The 20,254-nt window shown below is 39.0% G+C and overlaps 1 protein-coding gene across 1 annotated transcript in view; it reads left to right on the top strand.

The window, feature by feature from the left end:
• The window catches only part of cyyr1.S (cysteine and tyrosine-rich 1 S homeolog), a 36,232-nt gene extending 16,334 nt beyond the window's left edge, over positions 1-19,898 (top strand). Inside the window, exons 3-4 of the mRNA XM_018248862.2 lie at positions 18,340-18,497; positions 19,453-19,898. Of these exons, the coding sequence (XP_018104351.1) occupies positions 18,340-18,497; positions 19,453-19,583 (289 nt within the window). The 3' untranslated portion in view covers positions 19,584-19,898. The remainder of the gene's footprint in view (positions 1-18,339; positions 18,498-19,452) is intronic.
• The last annotated feature ends 356 nt before the right edge of the window (positions 19,899-20,254 follow it).

Genomic DNA, 20,254 nt, shown 5'->3' with positions numbered 1-20,254 from the left:
GTGCAGCTATTATCTCTCCTGACAGGTTCAGTCTCCAGGGTTATGTATGAAACTGGCTAAAATGTGCTTTTTTAGGAGAAATTACTATAACGGCACAAAAATGGACTTTGATACTTAATGGACATAGGCTACAAGAATGCTCAATTGCCCCGCTACTATATTTTGCTCTCTTTTTGAAACTCTAATAGCATTTTTTATATGGGGTCCGTTATCCAGAATGTTTGGGACGTGGGATTTTCCAGATAAGGAAATTTAATTTGGATCTCTATACCTTGTCTACTAAAAAAATCTTGAACTTTAATTAAACTCAATACGATTGCTTTGCCCAATAAGGATTCATCTTAGCTGTGTACAAGTAGCAGGTACTGTTTTGTTATAAGGAAAAAAACGTAAATCATTCTTAAAAATTTCAATTATTTGATTAAAATGGCGTCCAATGGGAGACAGCCTTCCCATATTTCGGTGCTTCGGGTGTCTGGATAACTGATCCCATACCTGTATATCAAAAAACATGTTAATACAGGTATGGGACCTGTTATCCAGAATGATCGGGATCTGGGGTTTTCCGGATAATGGATCTTTCCGTAATTTGGGTCTTCATACCTTAAGTCTACTAGAAATTCATTTAAACATGAAATAAACCCAATAGGCTGGTTTTCCTTCCAATAAGGATTAATTATATCTTAGCTGGGATCAAGTACAAGCTACTGTTTTATTATTACAGAGAAAAAGGAAATCATTTTTAAAAAAATTGGATTATTTGGATAAAATGGAGTCTATGGGAGACAGCCATTCCGTAATTCGGAGCTTTCTGGATATCGGGTTTCCGGATAAGGGATCCTATACCTGTATTACATTTTTCCCAGTTCTATAGAAAAACAGACTAATGAAGGAAATCTTTACAAACCGTTTGAGGGCGTTTGATACACGGTCCGCCGATACTCCCACCAGCTAGAATCAGATGAACTAAAAAGACCACACAGTGGGATTTGATAACCACTCATTCTTATTAAAGAGCTCTGCTTCCTACAGATTACTCTTTAATTATACTGCAACATCTTTGCCAAACAACTTTTTTTTTCCCCATTTCAAGGAGGGCAGTTCTGCATACCCAGAAGCAACATTTTCTCCTTTTATTCTCTTTTCGTTTGAATGGAGATGAGAAGTGTGAATGGTTTGTTATTTTATTCGCATATTGTCTGAGTGATTACTGTAGGGTGGTTCATGCTTTGTTCCATACATGCCATAATGAAGGGGCCTAGGCACAAATCAAACAAGAAAAGATGAGAATTATGGGTGGATTTAGGCAGATTTGTTCTGCTTGATCCTCACCTGAGCAAGCTACATGAGATACAACAGCCTCCAAAGTCCAGAGTTTCTCATCACCTCCTTGGTTAATTAAAGTGCCAGTTATCCCTCAGGCCTAACCCTATTGTTGTCTTGGCATGGAGTTCCATATATATTTAACCTATACTATAGGTTGAGACTTTTTGGAAAGCTAAGTTATAAATTTGTAGTGGTTTCTCTACTAAATTGTCATGTCCTATGGGCAAATTAAATTGAAAGCTATTGTCCCATCTCTGGATAGGAAAGGGCATTACTAATGTATGTCTCCTGCTCTTCCTATCACATATAAGCAGTAAACCAATCCATAATAAAATGCAAGGTGTGTGGCTGGCAGTTTCCAGCTGTCCATATTCTGTAGGAACATTTGAAATAAGACTTAAAAATGGGGGATGTAAAGGTAAGTTCTTAGTATGATAAGAATGCTGGATGCATTCACGCATTCCAAGCTGTTGTCCAAATAACGTCAACTGAAAAACCACAAAGAATGCAAAAATTGTCGTAGAATATCTCTATATTGGACTGATGGCTAGTGAAGGGCGAATTTATTTGGCAGGCATGGATTCGCTGTAAAAAAAATAGTTGCTCATCGAAATTGGTACGCGCATAAAAATTGGCGCGCATCAAAATTATTCGGGCGCACATTGACTTTAATGCATTTGGACAAAAAAGTTGCGTGTATAAAAATTGTCGATCTTGTAAAAATGTTTGCACGTCAAAATTATTTTGACGCCCATTGACTTCGATGCATTTTGTGAATGTTTTACAGTTTTGTGAATTTTTCAAAGTTTTGCAAATTTTTTCCGTTTTGCTAATTTTTCTCCGCTTCAGGATTTTTTCAGCGCTTCACAAATTTTTCCGTTGTTTCGCGAATTTGTCGGCAAAGCAAAACGGGAAAGATTCGCCCATCACTACTGATGGCTGCAAGAAACTAGGTTCATTTCAAGGAGACCTTCAACGTGGACAACCTCTTACATGCAGTTGTTCATGAGATTAGTATAATATGGCAAAAAAAAATATTGCCAAAAAATAAGTAATTTATCCAGTGGGGAGAAAAAAGGGGTGAAAAGAGTATCAGCAGAAAATTAATATATAGAAACATTTAATTGAATTACATCTAACATTTCAAGATATATAAAAGCATGGGGGTGGCCTTTCAGAATAATTCTAGGTCCTGTAGGACACCAGAGACGTGAAGTATAGTTGCTAAAACCTGTTGAGAAGTTCCTTCCTTTCAAACAATGTTTGGTTAAGAAATCTGTGCACAAGAATGAAAGCTGATGATTGATTGATTGAGGAACATTCCCTGTGGACCACCCAAGCTTTGTGAGAGGGATTCTGCTTCAAGTCAGAGTGTGACCACCCCTATTCTTAATGAGTGGCAACGGTTTTCCCAGCCCTTGCACAGATGATGAGGACAGAGGCTGACACGTGTTTACTTAACATCTGGTGGAATTTAAGTTTAAGAAGGGAAACCCCCGACCTTAGACATGACATTATTTATACTAATGGTGAAAGGAAGCGGAAAGAAATATGTTGTGTGTGTGTGTGTGTATTGTGTCTTCTACAATGGTGCAGTCCATAAGATGATTTTATATTAGGAAATGCCTTCTCCTATCCTTGAAGGCTACTGTGCCATCCTCTGCAGTTGGTTGTTCCCAGACTATGGGTCTGGCCGCCACTGGGGAGGCTGCAGGAGTCATGGTTCAAGTTTAATAGGGGACACCCTAAAGACTATATACAGTGGTAAATGGAAGAATGAAATCACAATAATAGGTGGGCACTCGTGGAAGAACATCGTGGAAGAACATCTCCCTCAAGGCAAAAGCTATTTGTCATTTATTGCTAACTGCACTTTGCATTGAGACTATGACTAACGATGTCACCAAGTCTCCTTTTGTGGATTCCTTGAGTGCCCGCCTATTTGTGATTTTGTATATCATGGCCTAAGAAGGACCCAGACTAGGTTCTGGACCTCAACAATGAGCTTGAACCAAAAAAATCTGGTAACTACTGCTCTACAGCAAAGTGTTTTGGCCACATGGTGCCCTGCTGTGACCTTGAGGCTCCACAGTCTGGCACAGTAGATGGGGAGTATCTGTTGCAGAAGCCTCATCGCACTCTCACACAGTAATAACCTTGAAATTTTCTGTATCAATTTAGGAAATTCAGCTTTGGAAATCCATGTAACATCTCCAGCCATCAGTCATATCAGGTCCACCAGCAAGAGTTCCACCAAAGGCAGGTGCTTCCCTCTCCCCGTTGAAGTCTCCACCAAATCCAGAGTTATTTGAACATGATATCCAGTCTCTCAGCCCAACTTGACCTAGATTACAAACTGAGCAATTAAACATTCAGTTTCACCATCTCATATAACTTTAATACCGACCTAATATCTAACGTGCAATTAGTTTAATATCCCCCTCGCCCTAAACACCATTGAGCTGCTTCTGAATCAGCGATAATTCGAAACTAGCTCCATAACCTGATAACGGCTTTCATTTCAGATCAACATTGACACTCATGAGTCGGAAACAAGAAAGACAATTACCGTTTTTTTATATTGCATCAGATTCTGAGCCATGTGATTGATCTTCTTCATAAGGAAATTGACTGATTGACACGACTGTAGAAAGCTTTTAATTAAGCAGCGGTTTCTCACGAGCGAGGTTAAAGCAATAAAATAATCCCAGTAGTTCAGCAACAAAATAAAAGGGAAATTATTTTGCATTCATTTACAAGCAGTAAAAGGCTGTTGTTGTTGTTGTTTTTTTTAGGTATGGAGGAATCTAATGCTCACAGACAATGACAGCCTTGACTCCTCGTTCTGATATTTGTCTCTGCAAAGTCAGTCTTCTCAGACATTATTAGAAAATAAGGAATATTGATCATAAATAGAGCCCCCAGCAAAAGAAAATTGGACAGAATGATTGTGATTCAGCCCAGGCTGGTCTGTCTAAACTGCCACCTAAATGCCACATATACACAACTGCTTATGTAGTGGCAGTAGGGTTGCAACAAGCAACTGCCTGGCCACATCTGGGCATGTATGGCCACCACTAAACTGGAAAAATGTTCAAAATTTAAAGAAAATGTATAAATTATTGTGAAATCGCGCCACTGTCCTTCTAAGCACTTTCTAGTTTTCTAGATGTTAGCAGTTTTATACGACTAATATAATGAGTTTGAAACAACACAATCACCTGTTGTTCACTGGAGAGAGGCGGATGTTCTTGCACAGAGAAGGCATGTGAAATTGTGCCAGTGTCCTTCTAAGCCCTTATTTTTTTGGTTTTTTTTTAAGATATTAGCAGTTTTATACAGCTAATATGAGTTTGAAACAACACAATCACCAGTTGTTCACTGGAGAGAGTCGGATGTTATTGCATCCGATAAATTCGCAAATCTCCTGCAACAATTCACCGGTGTCAATTTCCGATTTTCACGATTTTTTCGTGAAAACATTCGATTTGCACGATTTTTTCGTGAAAAAGGTTGAAATTGCTAGATTTTTTCACGAAAACGTTCGAATTGCTCGATTTTTTTTGTGAAAACAGTATAATTTTTCACAAATTTTTCGCCGTTTTGTGTATTTTTCAGCAAACTTCTAAGCCATTTTTTTTTGTTTTTGTTTTTTAAGATATTAGCAGTTTTATACAGCTTTTCATACAACAGAAACAACACAATCACCTGTTGATCACTGCAGAGAGTTGGATGTTATTGTGCAGAGAAGTCATGTGAAATTTTACCAGTTTCCTTCTAAACCCTTTTTTTTTTGGTTTTTGAGATATTAGCAGTTTTATATAGCTAATATAATGAATTTGAAACAACACAATCACCTGTTGTTCACTGGACAGAGTTGGAGGTTATTGCGATGAAAAGTCATGTGAAATTGTGCCAGTATCGTTCTAATAAGCACCTTTTTTCTTGTTTTCAAGATATTAGCAGTTTTATACAGCTAATATAAAGAGTTTGAAACAACATTATCACCTGTTGTTCACTGGAGAGAGTTGGAGTTTTTTTTGCGCGGAGAAGTCATGTGATGTGTCTCTGTGTCTAGTAAGTGGCTCTGTTCGTTCAAATTCATTATATTAGAGGTGTAAAAACTGCTGATATCGTAAAAACTAGAAAACACGTGTTTGTTTACATTTCCCTTAAGTGAGTTGTTTTTTTCAAACTCCCCTTCCAGGAACATTTTGGGAACATTTTTGCAGTATTGATTTTTTTTCTTTTTCTTTTTCTTGTTCTCATGAGAAGCCTGTTGTTTGATGTGTGGGTTGAAACTGATATTGGAGCTTCTAATAAAGAAGGAGCTTGTCGGCCACTGTAGCCAAACACTTTCTGCATTCTCAGTACAGATGGGCCAGCGGGGCCACAAAACCCTCTGTGTAAACAGCTTGCCAAAAAGGGAAATAGTCACTGTTACTGGTTTTGTTTCCCTTAATTGACAGTATAGCATGTGGGCATAGTTCAGCCTTTCATTAAATGTCTTTAGCCTAAGAGCTGCCATATTGCTTTCATAGGCAAAAGCATTATTTTTCATAAACTCCTTGTGACCTCCACTTCGTTTTCTTCTTTTCTTAAAGGGATACTGTCATGTGAAAAAATTTTTTTTTCAAAATGAATCAGTTAATAGCGCTGCTCCAGCAGAATTCTGCACTGAAATCCATTTCTCAAATGAACAAACAGATTTTTTTACATTCAATTTTGAAATCTGACATGGGGCTAGACATATTGTCAATTTCCCAGCTGCCCCAAGTCATGTGACTTGTGCTCTGATAAACTTCAATCACTTTTTACTGCTGTACTGCAAGTTGGAGTGATATCACTCCCTCCCTTCCCCCCCCCCCAGCAGCCTAACAATAGAACAATGGGAAGGTAACCAGATAACAGCTCCCTAACACAAGATAACAGCTGCCTGGTAGATCTAAGAACAACACTCAATAGTAAAATCCAGGTCCCACTGCAACACTTTCAGTTACATTGAGTAGGAGAAACAACAGCCTGTCAGAAAGCAGTTCCATCCTAAAATGCTGGCTCTTCCTGAAAGCACATGACCTGAGATGCACCTACACACCACTATTATAAATTTTAGGAAAAATACACTTGCTTCAGGAATTACATTTTATATGTTACAGTGACTTATTCGCAGTGTAATTTATGAAAAAGAACGACACTATAAAAATCGTGACAGAATCCCTTTAATGCTTGAAAAATTCTCATAGCTACCAAATGAATATAAGGGAGCTACCATAATGATTGTTTTCTTGAGATTAGAACAAGAAGTTATTATATTGGGCCAAAATAACTCTTTAAAGCAGTCAGCAGGGATTTGCATATAAATGTAACATATAAACAGCAGGTTTGCTAAGCACTGGCCTGAGTCCTGACAAAACCTGCACAATATGTGCCACTAGCAGTGCATTTGGGTTGATTTCTATGGTAAAGTCGATCCCGGTGTCTCAGAGCCTATTTTGTGAGTAGTCTTGTCAGGCCCAGCAGCTCATCTGGCAAACAGAGCAGGTTCATAGACACATCTCACTGGCGCACTCAGGCAGAACAGACGGGTCTCTGTCCACTTCATTAAGCAGCCGGATGCACAGACAGGTCTCTGGATACACAGAACCTTGTTTAGCTTTTAAGCACCACTCGGCTCGCAAAATAGGACATTTCTGCCTTTATTCTCTGCTCGATGCTTAAAGGGGAACTGTGCCGCATTTTTGTGGAGTAGCTTTTAATGCCTTTGTTAGAATTGATTATACTAGGGAATCTTTCCTTGGTGAAAGATTCGGCCGAATACCGAACCGAATCCGAATCCTAATTTGCATATGCAAATTAGGGTCAGGAAAGAAAAAAATGGAAAAAATCTTCTTTTGTGACGAAAAGTCACGTGATTTCCCTACCCGCCCCTAATTTACATATGCAAATTCGGATTTGGTTCGGCCAGGCAGAAGGATTCGGCCGAATCCGAATCCTGCTGAAAAAGGCTGAATGCTGGCTGCATCCCGAACCGAATCCTGGATTCGGTGCATCCCTAGATTATACCAAAAGGATCATGAAGATTATGTGTGATAGAAGTGATGTAATAACTGATTGAAGTGATGTAATAACTGAGCATATTACATTATGAAAGGCTTTTTCTGCAAATTTTTTTCCATTTACAAATGTTATTCTCTCCTTCAGGTTTGACATTTTCCCCGTTTTATTCCCACTGGATATTATAGCTGAGTGAGCTGCAATTCCAATAACCACCTGCAGGCAGCAGTGTTGAGCAAAAGCAAACATTCTCTTGATATCAGTAGTATGTAGAGAAATGCCATTGGCCAGTGCAAATTTGGGACCTAGGGTTCAATTTAACATATTTACATATTTAAAGTAGTAATCAGACACTGCGGCTCATTTATCAACACTGGGCAAATTTGCCCATGGGCAGTTACCCATAGCAACCAATCAGTGATTAGCTTTTTTTAAAGCCAGCTGCAAGTAGAACAATGAATGCAACGATCTGATTGGTTGCAATGGGTTATTGCCCATGAGCAAATTTGCCCAGTGTTGATAAATGACCCCCAATGTGCTGATGTTCTGCCAGTGACAGCAATCATACGAAATAGCAGTGACAGTTTCCCAGTAGCCGCTAAATTTCTTTCAACCTGTCCGATCGACTGAACGACCAATTGCCATATGGGCCCACATGGGCCGAAAATCGGGCGAAAAAAAGAATCGTACAATAGGACCTTTGCGTCTATAACAGTACCTTGTACTTCATCTTAACTAAGTTATAATTCATCTTTAATTAATCCTTATTGGAAGCAACATAATCCAAATTCTGAAAACCCCAGGTCCCGAGCATTCTGGATAACAGGTCCTATACCTGTAATAATGACTGTAAATATAAATGCACAGCACTTTGCACCTCCTGTTGGTGATTGCATGGACGTTGCTGCGCATGCAACATAGCAAGTGCCCAAAATAAGGGCAATTTGACTCCAAAATGGCACATACTGTATTAACTGTAATATATTGAGCCTCATAAAATACGTAGGGGAGTTGGTGATTCATGACTCCGGTCGGTATAACACAGACAGTTATGATCCACTGTAACACAGAATAATATAATTTAACATATATAACATCTCTCAGACAACAGACACTGGGCTCATGCAATATTCATGGATGTGAAAATGTCAAGGGAAAGACAGACAAGTGTGAATATTCTGGGTGTATCTGGAAGAAATTGTCTAGGAAATGATTAGAGTTCTAATAGATGATGTGTAATGGCTGGCAGATCCTACCTCCCCCCCCCTCCAGGAAGGGCTGCACTTTAGGGTAATCTTTCATTCAAGCCGTCACTTTTATTAAAATCTCCAAATATGTTTATACCAAGTAACCCTGGCCCTCATCTTGCCACAGAATTTAGGGGTAATTTTAGCAGCTGGGGTGGACAAGAAATCCATACTCACACACACACACACATATATATATATATATATTGGCCCTAATTTAGCAGTAGTTCTAGATTTGGCCAGGAGGTGTCAGTGTTACTTAAGTCTTTATAAAGGAGAGGCACCATGTGCTCTTTCTCTGTGGCTGCCACATACTGTGCAAGGTGGATGTCTGCTGGAGAGCCTGGGACTTAGGCTCCAGTAAGGAAAGGCCCCAATGGAGGAGAACGTTGGAGAAGTCAGGGAACAAGGCCCTCGTGGTAGGCGTATATCCTGTCATAGTATACTTGAGGAGTGTAAGTCAGATTGCTGAGCTAGAAATAGTAGCTCTGAGCTCTAATATAGGAGGATAGATTGGAGGTATCTCTCCCAGGTAGGGTTGCCACCTTTTCTGGAAAAAAATACCGGCTTTCCTACATATTTATCTTTTTTTTCCCTATTAATAACATTGGGATTAACCATAATTTTTACCGGCCAGGTGGCAACACTACTCCCAGGTGATACTGACTGTTAGCGTAGGGATCATAGTGGATAGGGATCAGGTTAGTGGGTGTCCCTGGAGGTTCCACTGGAGGTGACCCGCTAAAGGGTGTCACAGGGGTGTCAGTGTGTAATACGCTCCGCTATTTAATTTGCCTTGACCACTTTGCCTCAGAGAGTGTGTACTGTGTGAGGACCCTGTTATTACTAATAAATCGATAATTGTAGAGGAAAAGATAGATAGATAGATAGATAGATAGATAGATAGAGAGATAGATAGATGATAGATAGATGATAGATAGATAGATAGATAGATAGATAGATAGATAGATAGATAGATAGATAGATAGATGATAGATAGATAGATAGATAGATAGATAGATAGATAGATAGATAGATAGATAGATAGATAGATAGATAGATGATAAATAGATAGATAGATAAATAGATAGATAGATAGATAGATAGATGATAGATAGATAGATAGATAGATAGATAGATAGATAGATAGATAGATAGATAGATGATAGATAGATAGATGATAGATAGATAGATAGATAGATAGATGATAGATAGATAGATAGATAGATAGATAGATAGATAGATAGATAGATAGATAGATAGATAGATGATAGATAGATAGATAGATGATAGATAGATAGATAGATAGATAGATAGATAGATAGATAGATAGATAGATAGATAGATGATAGATAGATAGACTGATAGAGATAGATAGATAGATAGATAGATAGATAGATAGATAGATAGATAGATAGATAGATAGATAGATAGATAGACGATAGATAGATAGATAGATAGATAGATAGATAGATAGATAGATAGATAGATAGTGATTAATCAGTAGAGACAACCGGACCGCTATATTTTGTTGTATACTGTTGATACTATTGAGTTGTATCAATGATGCCACAGACACAGATCTTACACAACCTGCCTTTTGTAGTGGCAGGGCCCAGAGCAGCACAGGCTTTATATTGGTGTAGGGTGATTTATGTGTTTGGAGAGGTTAATTAAAGGCTTTTACTACAAAGGTTTTTTTTATTGTATCCCAGGGCTAATTCCACTCATAATACAGCAGAATACATGGCAGGTTAAATGCAGTGTTTATTTCAAATATAATGCTCCTAGAACACATGTAGGATATACAGGTATCTGGGACTTGTTATCCAGAATGACTGGGACCTGGGGTTTTCTGGATAAGGGGTCTTTCTGTTATTTGGCTCTCCATACATTAAGTCTGCTTAATATAATTTAAACATTGATTAGACCCAACAGGATTGTTTTGCCTCCAGTAAGGATTAATTATATCTTTGTTGGGATCAAGTACAATGTACTGTTTTATTATTACAGAGAAAAAGGAAATTCTTTTTTAAAATGTTGAATTATTTGATTTTAATGGAGCCTATGGGAGATGGTCTTCCCATAATTTGGAGCTTTTTGCATAATGGGTTTACAGGGAACAGATCCCATACCTTGGACTATGGGATCTATAATTCTCCAGACCACATAATAAGTTATCTGCAGTGCAAGTTCCGTGTATAATAACCCCAGAATACAAAGCAAGGGTTGAGTGGCAATTTCATGTATATTGTATTAACCCCAGACAACGTCAGGGTAAATGTAGTGCCAACTCCATTATGTAATACCTCCATATTTTTTGCTGAAGGAAATTCATTATTGTTGGCAAGGCTTTGCCTTCTCAAGCTTTAAAGGAACAGTAGCACCAAAAAGGAAAGTGTTTTCAAAGAATGACAATATAATGTAGTGTTTCCCTGTACTGGTAAAACTGGCATTTATATAAACAAGATGTGGATTATCTGTTGGGGCAGCCATTCAAAGCTGAAAAAGGAGAAAAGGCACAGGATACACAGCAGATAACAAATGAGCTCTGTAGTATACAATGGGATTCTCCAGAACGTATCTGTTATCTACTGTGTGTCCTGTGCTTGAATGGCTGCCCCCATGGCTACACAGCAGCTTGTTTATATAAACTATAGTAGTACTTATCTGTTATCTACTGTGTATCCTGTGCTTGAATGGCTGCCCCATGGCTACACAGCAGCTTGTTTATATAAACTATAGTAGTACTTATCTGTTATCTACTGTGTATCCTGTGCTTGAATGACTGCCCCATGGCTACACAGCAGCTTGTTTATATAAACTATAGTAGTACTTATCTGTTATCTACTGTGTATCCTGTGCTTGAATGACTGCCCCCATGGCTACACAGCAGCTTGTTTATATAAACTATAGTAGTACTTATCTGTTATCTACTGTGTATCCTGTGCTTGAATGGCTGCCCCCATGGCTACACAGCAGCTTTTTTATATAAACTATAGTAGTACTTATCTGTTATCTACTGTGTACCCTGTGCTTGAATGGCTGCCCCCTTTACTACACATCAGCTTGTTTATATAAACTATAGTAGTACTTATCTGTTATCTACTGTGTATCTTGTGCTTGAATGGCTGCCCCAATGGCTACACAGCAGCTTGTTTATATAAACTATAGTAGTACTTATCTGTTATCTACTGTGTATCCTGTGCTTGAATGGCTGCCCCCATGGCTACACAGCAGCTTGTTTATATAAACTATAGTAGTACTTATCTGTTATCTACTGTGTATCCTGTGCTTGAATGGCTGCCCCATGACTACACAGCAGCTTGTTTATAAAAACTATAATAGTCTTTCTGAAGTAAACACAACAGTGCAGGGCAACACTGCATTATTTATTCATTACTTAAAAATTGTTCATTGTTTCATTGTTTGATGTTAATGTTCCTTTAAGCTATTAATGTGCACCTATAATATGAATAATGGGTAGAAGCAATGATTTTAAAACCTTCCCTATACACTCCTCAGTGTGTGTGTGTGTGTATATATATAGATATAGATATATATAGATATATATATATATATATATATATATATATATATATATATATATATATATATTTATATATTTAAAAAATAAGCACCTCTCCACCTGTCCTTCCCCTCCGGCTGTTCCCCAGAGATGGCACACATGCTCCTTTGTGTGTCTGTGATGTAAAATCTTACATGAAATGACCCTGGAGGCTTACACTATAATTGCAACCTGTGCTTTGTGGGCAGGAGAGGCTGTGATTTCGTTGCTGATGTAATGAGACGTGCCTGTAATGTGGAAAAACACTGCTCATAACTCTTCAGCCTCCTCTGCTAGCGGCAACTGTTTCCATCTCCCCACCATGCTTTTTACTTCTTTATTATAGATTGCACTGCGGCACAAGAGAAAAGAAAAAAGACAGATGCAGTATTCTGAAATCTATGGGACAGGTCATTTATTACTTGGTCTTTTTTCCTTTTCACTGGTTATTCTTCTCCTGTGTAGTGTCTCATGCTAACCACTTATATTCAAACAAATCTGTGATTTAAAATTAAATTTTTTTTCAAATAGATCTATCACTCTGCCACTAGGTGGCGCATGGAGTTAAATCTAGAGCTAAAGAAAATATTCAGTACACATTATTGGATAGCGGCATTGCTGCAAAGCATCCAGACCTTAATTAAATCAGCTCGCGCGCCATTCCTGTCACTCCCCTCAATAACAATACCTTGGAACAGGTTGCCTCTATAGACTTCACACAGTTCTTGGCTTTTCTACCTTCCAAGGAATCTGATCCCTGTGACTATCTGAGTTTCTTTCTTCTTCCAACACTCCATAAACATACAGACTGGGTAACTGGCTTTTGATGCAACTGATGCAATTATCATTCTGACTTAAAACTTCGATTTTTCTCTTTTATTCCAGGAAACCTTTCATTACTGTCAGCTCAGTAGTCATGGCACCTGTCACTCACATTGTTCTACCCCTCTCTTATTATCATTGGCCTTTCACTCCCCATTTTCCCCATTTGTTTTTTCCACACCCCAATGCACTTTCTGACCCTTTGGATGTTGCTCTCAGTGGCCTCAAAGCAGGTGGTCATTTTTAAATTCCAGTTTTAGAAGCAAGTTTTGGTTGCACAAAACCATGTGTACTGCCATACAGAGACCCCTGCAGGCTGCCAGTCCACATAGGGGCTGAAAAGCCAATCACAACCCATATTTGGCACTTTGCTTCTGACTTTCTTATGTTTCCCAATCTCTTTCTTCTGTATCTTGTCCATCATGTTCTCTCCCTGGCTTTACCTTTTTAAACCCAAGTGCCTCTGTTTTGTCAATGCCTATTGTTTTTAACAGTCCTACAATCTACAATATGAAGACTAGTCACCCTTTCTTCTTCTACCCCATCTTCTACAGAATATGTAGCTTGTTGCACTACAATGCTACTTCTTTATACCTATCCAGACAGAACCTATTTGCCATCCAACAAAAAACTATATTACCACTTATAATCAAAGTAAATCAAAGAGGTTCTTCATGGGAAACGTCTCTACTAATTAGCACTTCTTATCTAACATCTATGATCTGTGCTCCACCATGAACTTGTTATAAAGAGCTACTCTCTAATCCCATGATCTGACATGGGAATGTGCAAGGCTTTGTTATAAAATACTAGGAAGGATTATCTTTAAGATTTAATAGTCTGGACTCTGGAGGCCTGATGAAGTTGTTTCAGGAAACTTTATCCTTTTGCCTACTTCTTGGATTGAGGAAAGTCAAAAGCTGCATGCTAAGTTAAGCTTTCTTAAGGCGGCCATAGACTTAACAATTACGATTTTTCTTGGAAAAGATCTTTCCAAGAAAGATCGTTTGTTCAATACACACGTGTAGAGCTGAATTGTCAGATATACAGGTAGAAACAATAGAATAACTGAATAGATAACTGAGCCTGTCATGCCTCTTGGACAACTTGGCACCAGCTGCCATTATCAATGGATAAGTAAGTTTGTTTTCAAGATCTACTCAAACATATTTAGTTTTTGTTTCCAAAAAAACCTTATCGTTATCCTCCCACTGCCATGTCCTCTGGAAGATGCAAGTTTACCATTCTTGTTTGTTAGGAGGCCAAAGTGCCCCCAGTTGAACTAGTTTTGCTTGTAAATGTGCCATAAATAAACGACTGAGGCTTAATTTAAAACAAATTATGGCTTCTAGACCATCTTTCGAGAAAATGACCATGAATTCATTTCAATCTTTGTATTCATTATCAAGAGAACTTGGCATGTGCTACGTGAAAAAGACATGGCACCTTTAGCAGGGTGAAATCCCAGTGCCTTCTTCGTTACCAGGCAACAATTTTAACACTCTGATTAGGTTGGCTAATGGGTTGAAATAAGGATATATTTAGTGACAACACTGTCTCAGACTAGCTTAAACCCCAGTGTCCTTTTGGTCTAGTAGTTAATATTTAATGGAGTATTATTTGTGCACAGAACTGAGGAATATTACAGCTGGGACCACAACGCTCTTACAGGCAATGTAGGAAAGAACTGTGATTTTAATACACATTATGGCCAAATCCTTATAGAAACTCCCTTATGTGTTCATTATTATTATTATTTGAGTTTGTTTATATACATATACATCTTTTATCAGTTTGAGGACAGAAAGATAAATTCAACAATTTTCATTTCTCTGCTTATCTTGCCCCTTAGTTACAGGCAACTATTTAAATCAGAAAATCTGTGGCTATAGGCATAGGATTCTTTCTCTGGAAACCCATTATCCAGAAAGCTCTGAATTAAAGGAGGGCCATTTTAATCAAATAATTCAAAATGTAAAAAATATTTCCTTTTTCTCTGTAATATTAAAACAACACCTTGTACTCAATCCACACTAGTACATAATTAATCATTATTGCAGGCAAAACAATCCTATTGGGCTTATATAAGGTTTAGCTTTGGGTGACCAGGCACAAACCCAATAGAATCCTTACACCCAGGTTTGGCTTTGGGTGACCAGGCACAAACCTAATAGAATCCTTACACCCAGGTTTGGCTTTGGGTGACCAGGCACAAACCTAATAGAATCCTTACACCCAGGTTTGGCTTTGGGTGACCAGGCACAACGCTAATAGAATCCTTACACCCAGGTTTGGCTTTAGGTGACCTTAAATAATCCTTTTGGGCTTATTTAAGGTTTAGCTTTGGGTGACCAGGCACAACGCTAATAGAATCCTTACACCCAGGTTTGGCTTTGGGTGATCAGGCACAAACCTTATAGAATCCTTGCACCCAGGTTTAGCTTTGGGTGACCAGGCACAACACTAATAGAATCCCTACACCCAGGTTTAGTATGGGTGACCAGGCACAAACATAATAGAATCGTTACACCCCGGTCTGGCTTTGGGTGACCAGGCACAAACCTAATAGAATCCTTACACCCAGGTTTGGCTTTGGGTGACCTTAAATAATCCTTTTGGGCTTATTTAAGGTTTAGCTTTGGGTAACCAGGCACAACGCTAATAGAATCCTTAGACCCAGTTTTGGCTTTGGGTGACCAGGCACAACGCTAATAGAATCCTTACACCCAGGTTTGGCTTTGGGTGATCAGGCACAAACCTTATAGAATCCTTACACCCAGGTTTGGCTTTGGGTGACCAGGCACAACGCTAATAGAATCCCTACACCCAGGTTTAGTTTGGGTGACCAGGCACAAACATAATAGAATCGTTACACCCCGGTTTGTATTTGGGTTGACCAGGCACAAACCTAATAGAATCCTTACACCCGGATTTGGCTTTGGGTGACTAGGCACAACGCTAAGAGAATCCTTAGACCCAGTTTTGGCTTTGGGTGACCAGGCACAACGCTAATAGAATCCTTAGACCCAGGTTTGGCTTTGGGTGATCAGGCACAAACCTTATAGAATCCTTACACCCAGGTTTGGCTTTGTGTGACCAGGCACAACGCTAATAGAATCCCTACACCCAGGTTTAGTTTGGGTGACCAGGCACAAACATAATAGAATCGTTACACCCCGATTTGGCTTTGGGTGACCAGGCACAAACCTAATAGTAGGTGCTAGTAAGTATTAACGCAGTCGCCAATAGTAACCTACCAGTAATTTGATTTTATTGGTTTACTACAAATGTGTATGTTGGTAGATCAGCCCCAGCATCTTGTTCAGTGCAGATACCAAGGGAATCTTCTACAGGAAAGGCTCATGGACCAGAAATATCATTCCATTTGTTCTGGCTCCTGTAGAACAGAACTATAAAGCAGTGACAGGTAATTATCACTGGATTAGGTTCTCTCTAGCCCAGAGGCCATATTCAAAATATGTTTTGGGAATATTTTCTTGGTAGTTCTGATTCTGAAAGGATAATATTCATAGTGAAGCCAGTGGGTGTTAAAAGCACATTATACTGGCCACATTCAGATTTGGAAGGCCTTACATATCTTACCAGGCTCTTGTTGCTGAGTTAAGCAATGATGCTTCCGTGTCCTAATGACACTTCATTCAGAAGTTACTGAATCCCAAACAACCATCCTAATATAGTAAATTATAATTTGGCCACTTGCCTTTGGCAGCTTTTTATATGGATTAAGAGTTGTGCTTCAACAACAGCTAAAGAGCCACAAGCTGAACAATACAGATATTAAAGGGATACTGTCATGGGGAAAAATGTTTTATTTGAAATCCATTTCTCAAAAGAGCAAACAGATTTTTTTATATTCAATTTTGAAATCTGACATGGGGCTAGACATTTTGTCAATTTCCCAGCTGCCCCTGGTCATGTGACTTGTGCCTGCACTTTAGGAGAGAAATTCTTTCTGGCAGGCTGCTGTTTTTCCTTCTCAATGTAACTGAATGTGTCTCAGTGGGACATGGGTTTTTACTATTGAGTGTTGTTCTTAGATCTACCAGGCAGCTGTTATCTTGTGTTAGGGAGCTGTTATCAGGTTAACTACCCATTGTTCTTTTGTTTGGCTGCTGGGGGGGGAGGGAGGGGGTGATATCACTCCGTACTCAGTACAGCAGTAAAGAGTGATTGAAGTTTATCAGAGCACAAGTCACATGACTTGGGGCAGCTGGGAAACTGACAATATGTCTAGCCCCATGTCAGATTTCAAAATTGAATATAAAAAAAATATGTTTGCTCTTTTGAGAAATGGATTTCAGTGCAGAATTCTGCTGGAGCACCACTATTAACTGATTCATTTTGAAAAAAAATTTTTTCCCATGACGGTATCCCTTTAAAGGGGACCTGTCACCCTAAGAAATTATTTCAAATTCTTTTCTATCATGTTAGTTGAGCAAAATAAACTTTACTTACACTGTATTTATTATTTAAATTTTGTTTCCTTCTGTTTTGGAATTATACAATCACAGCAAGCAGGCAGCTGCCATTTTGTGGACACGGTTATTAAGGGAAATTGTGTATCACCCCAAAATCTTGTGTATGAACCAGAATGAGGGATCTAATGTCCATGTGCAGTGCCGTACACAATTATAGAGCCTGAGGAGGGAAGGGGGAATTTAAGGAGAGCTGTGACATGTATGAAGTGCTGAATGGAAAGTGAAAGTAATTGACTGCCCCTCCTCTATACCACGGGCAAAGAGGCGGGGCAGGTAATATTTGATTGACAGTTTAGATCTTTAAACACCTTTATAACAGGTATGGATGTTTTAATGAAAAAAAAATTTGGGGTTCCATATTTAATTTGGAAAGGACTTTCATTATGCAGTTTTTTATGTGTAGGTGACAGGTCCACTTTAAGCAGAAATGCAGCCATTTTGCCCTGCTGTTCCTTTTGTCCCACATTATTCCCAGCTCTGCCCCAGTATGTTAGGGCCTATAGCAGTCATCCCAGCTTTCAGCTTCTAAATACAAAGCCACACTGACTGTATAGAATTCAGTTCTCTATCAGGAGGGCTTAGAGGCTACCACACATGCTGCAGTAATTATAAGACTAAATCGTAACGTAATCTGTTATATTGTATAGCCCAATATCTCTTGGCAAATGCTGTTGGGAAATGATCTTTTGGAAAAACCAATCAGCTAGGAATTGCTATTTTGAAGTAATGCAATGCCCAGGGGCTCTTCCTGCTAACAATATCTGAATACCAGCATATTGATATCAACATTGATTACGATTTTTTTTTTTCTTTTATGTATCAGGGGCACAGCGATAGCAGGAATAGTATTCGGCATTGTGTTCATCATGGGGGTGATTGCAGGAATTGCGATATGCATCTGCATGTGCATGAAGAGCAGCCGAGGAACACAAGTGGGAGTTATTCGGACGACACACATCAACGCTATCAGTTCTTATCCAGGTACCCAAAATGCTTTACCTTTATTTTAGGCCCATTTTTTTTTGGATTGTAACTTTCTACTAAACTCTCTTAAAATAAGATACTTCTGTGAGTTCAACCAAATTGATCCAACATCTGGCTGTTAGTGGGCAATGGGGGCAGCCATTCAAACACAAGATAACAGATAAGCTCTGTAGAACATAATGTTATCTGTTATCCACTATTTAACCTGTGCCATATAGCCTTTTTTCAATTACCGCCATTGCTACACAGCAGCTTGTTTATATAAACTATAGTAGTACTTATCTGTTATCTACTGAGTATCCTGTGCTTGAATGGCTGCCCCCATGGCTACACTGCAGCTTGTTTATATAAACTATAGTAGTACTTATCTGTTATCTACTGTGTATCCTGTGCTTGAATGGCTGTCCCCATGGCTACACTGCAGCTTATTTATATAAACTATAGTAGTGTTTCTGAAGTAAACAGACCAGTTTTACCAGTGCAGGGCAACACTACATGATATTTTCTTTACTTTAAAACACTTGCATTTTTTGGTGTTATTGTTCCTTTAATAGAGTGGCGCTGACACAGCGGTGGTGGAACCACCGGGGGTGCAGCAGGTTTGATCGCACCAGGGCCCACATCCCCTCAGTCCCGCCAGTGAATCCGCCATAAAGATCTCTTCCAGAGGGGGAGGGGGCGGCTGCATGGCCTGCACCCACGCCCTATAGTTACGTTTCTGTAGTACAAGCACAGATGTATTCATGATAAAGGCGGTCTTTGCACTTTGTACTTTTGTACTTGGCCTCTTGGCTCACTCTTCATAAATGAGATCCCCTGTGTTATTTCATTTAATATGCATTAAAGGGGCCTCCAGATATGCCAGTGTGGCCTATTCCTCCATGACGTGTAGCCTTGTAGCCTTCAGTTGTTGTTAAAGATAAAATTAATGGTTTGATTTGGTTCTTTACAGCTGCTCCACCTCCATACAGCTATGAGTATGAAATGGACTTTCCTCTGGACCTACCTCCGCCATACACCCCAACACCACCAATGTCCCATTATCCGTCTCCTCCTCCATATCCTGGGCCTTCAAGGAAATAACGTAGAGTTATATGTGTTTACATGGTGGCACCACCCCTCTCTTCTTCCTCGCTAGACATATATATTATTACACATCCAACCTTAATTTCCTGAAGTGCTTGAACTTAGATATTTGGACCACATTCAGCGCTGATTCCTTGTATGAGCAATAAGAAAAGCTTTTCTCTGGAAAATAAAACATATTTATTTTTGTGTGCTAAAAGTTTACCAGAAAGAGAGGCGTTCATTGTAGACGTACAGTTGTAATGTGGGCTTTGGTCGGCTGAAATCCTTTGTATCCGAATATTTACGTTTTTAATAAAACATTAAAATTCACTAAAATGTGCTTGGCAGTTTTATTGCTACATCAGTTTAACAAAGGATGTAAATGTTTAGAGGAATAAACTCCAAGGGTTTCTAAAACAGGAGAGTAGAGATGGGCGAATAAATTTGCCTGGCGTGAATTCGCGGGGTACTTCCGCGTTTCAGCGCCGGCGGATAAATTCGCGGAACTCCCACAAAAAATTGCCGGCGTCATAAAATTTTGGATGTGTGTCCGAAAAGTCGCTCATCAACACTATTCGGCCATACATTGATTTTAATGCCGGCATCAAAATTGATGCAAACGACTTTTTGGACACGAGTCCAAAATTGACGCGGGTGTAAATTTTTGAGTTTTGTGAAATTTTTGC

This window comes from Xenopus laevis, chromosome 2S, assembly GCF_017654675.1.
Source record: "Xenopus laevis strain J_2021 chromosome 2S, Xenopus_laevis_v10.1, whole genome shotgun sequence".
In the NCBI taxonomy this organism is placed as follows: Eukaryota; Metazoa; Chordata; class Amphibia; order Anura; family Pipidae; genus Xenopus; species Xenopus laevis.
Note: the sequence above shows the minus strand (reverse complement) of the source record. Positions and strands in the feature narration are given on the sequence as shown.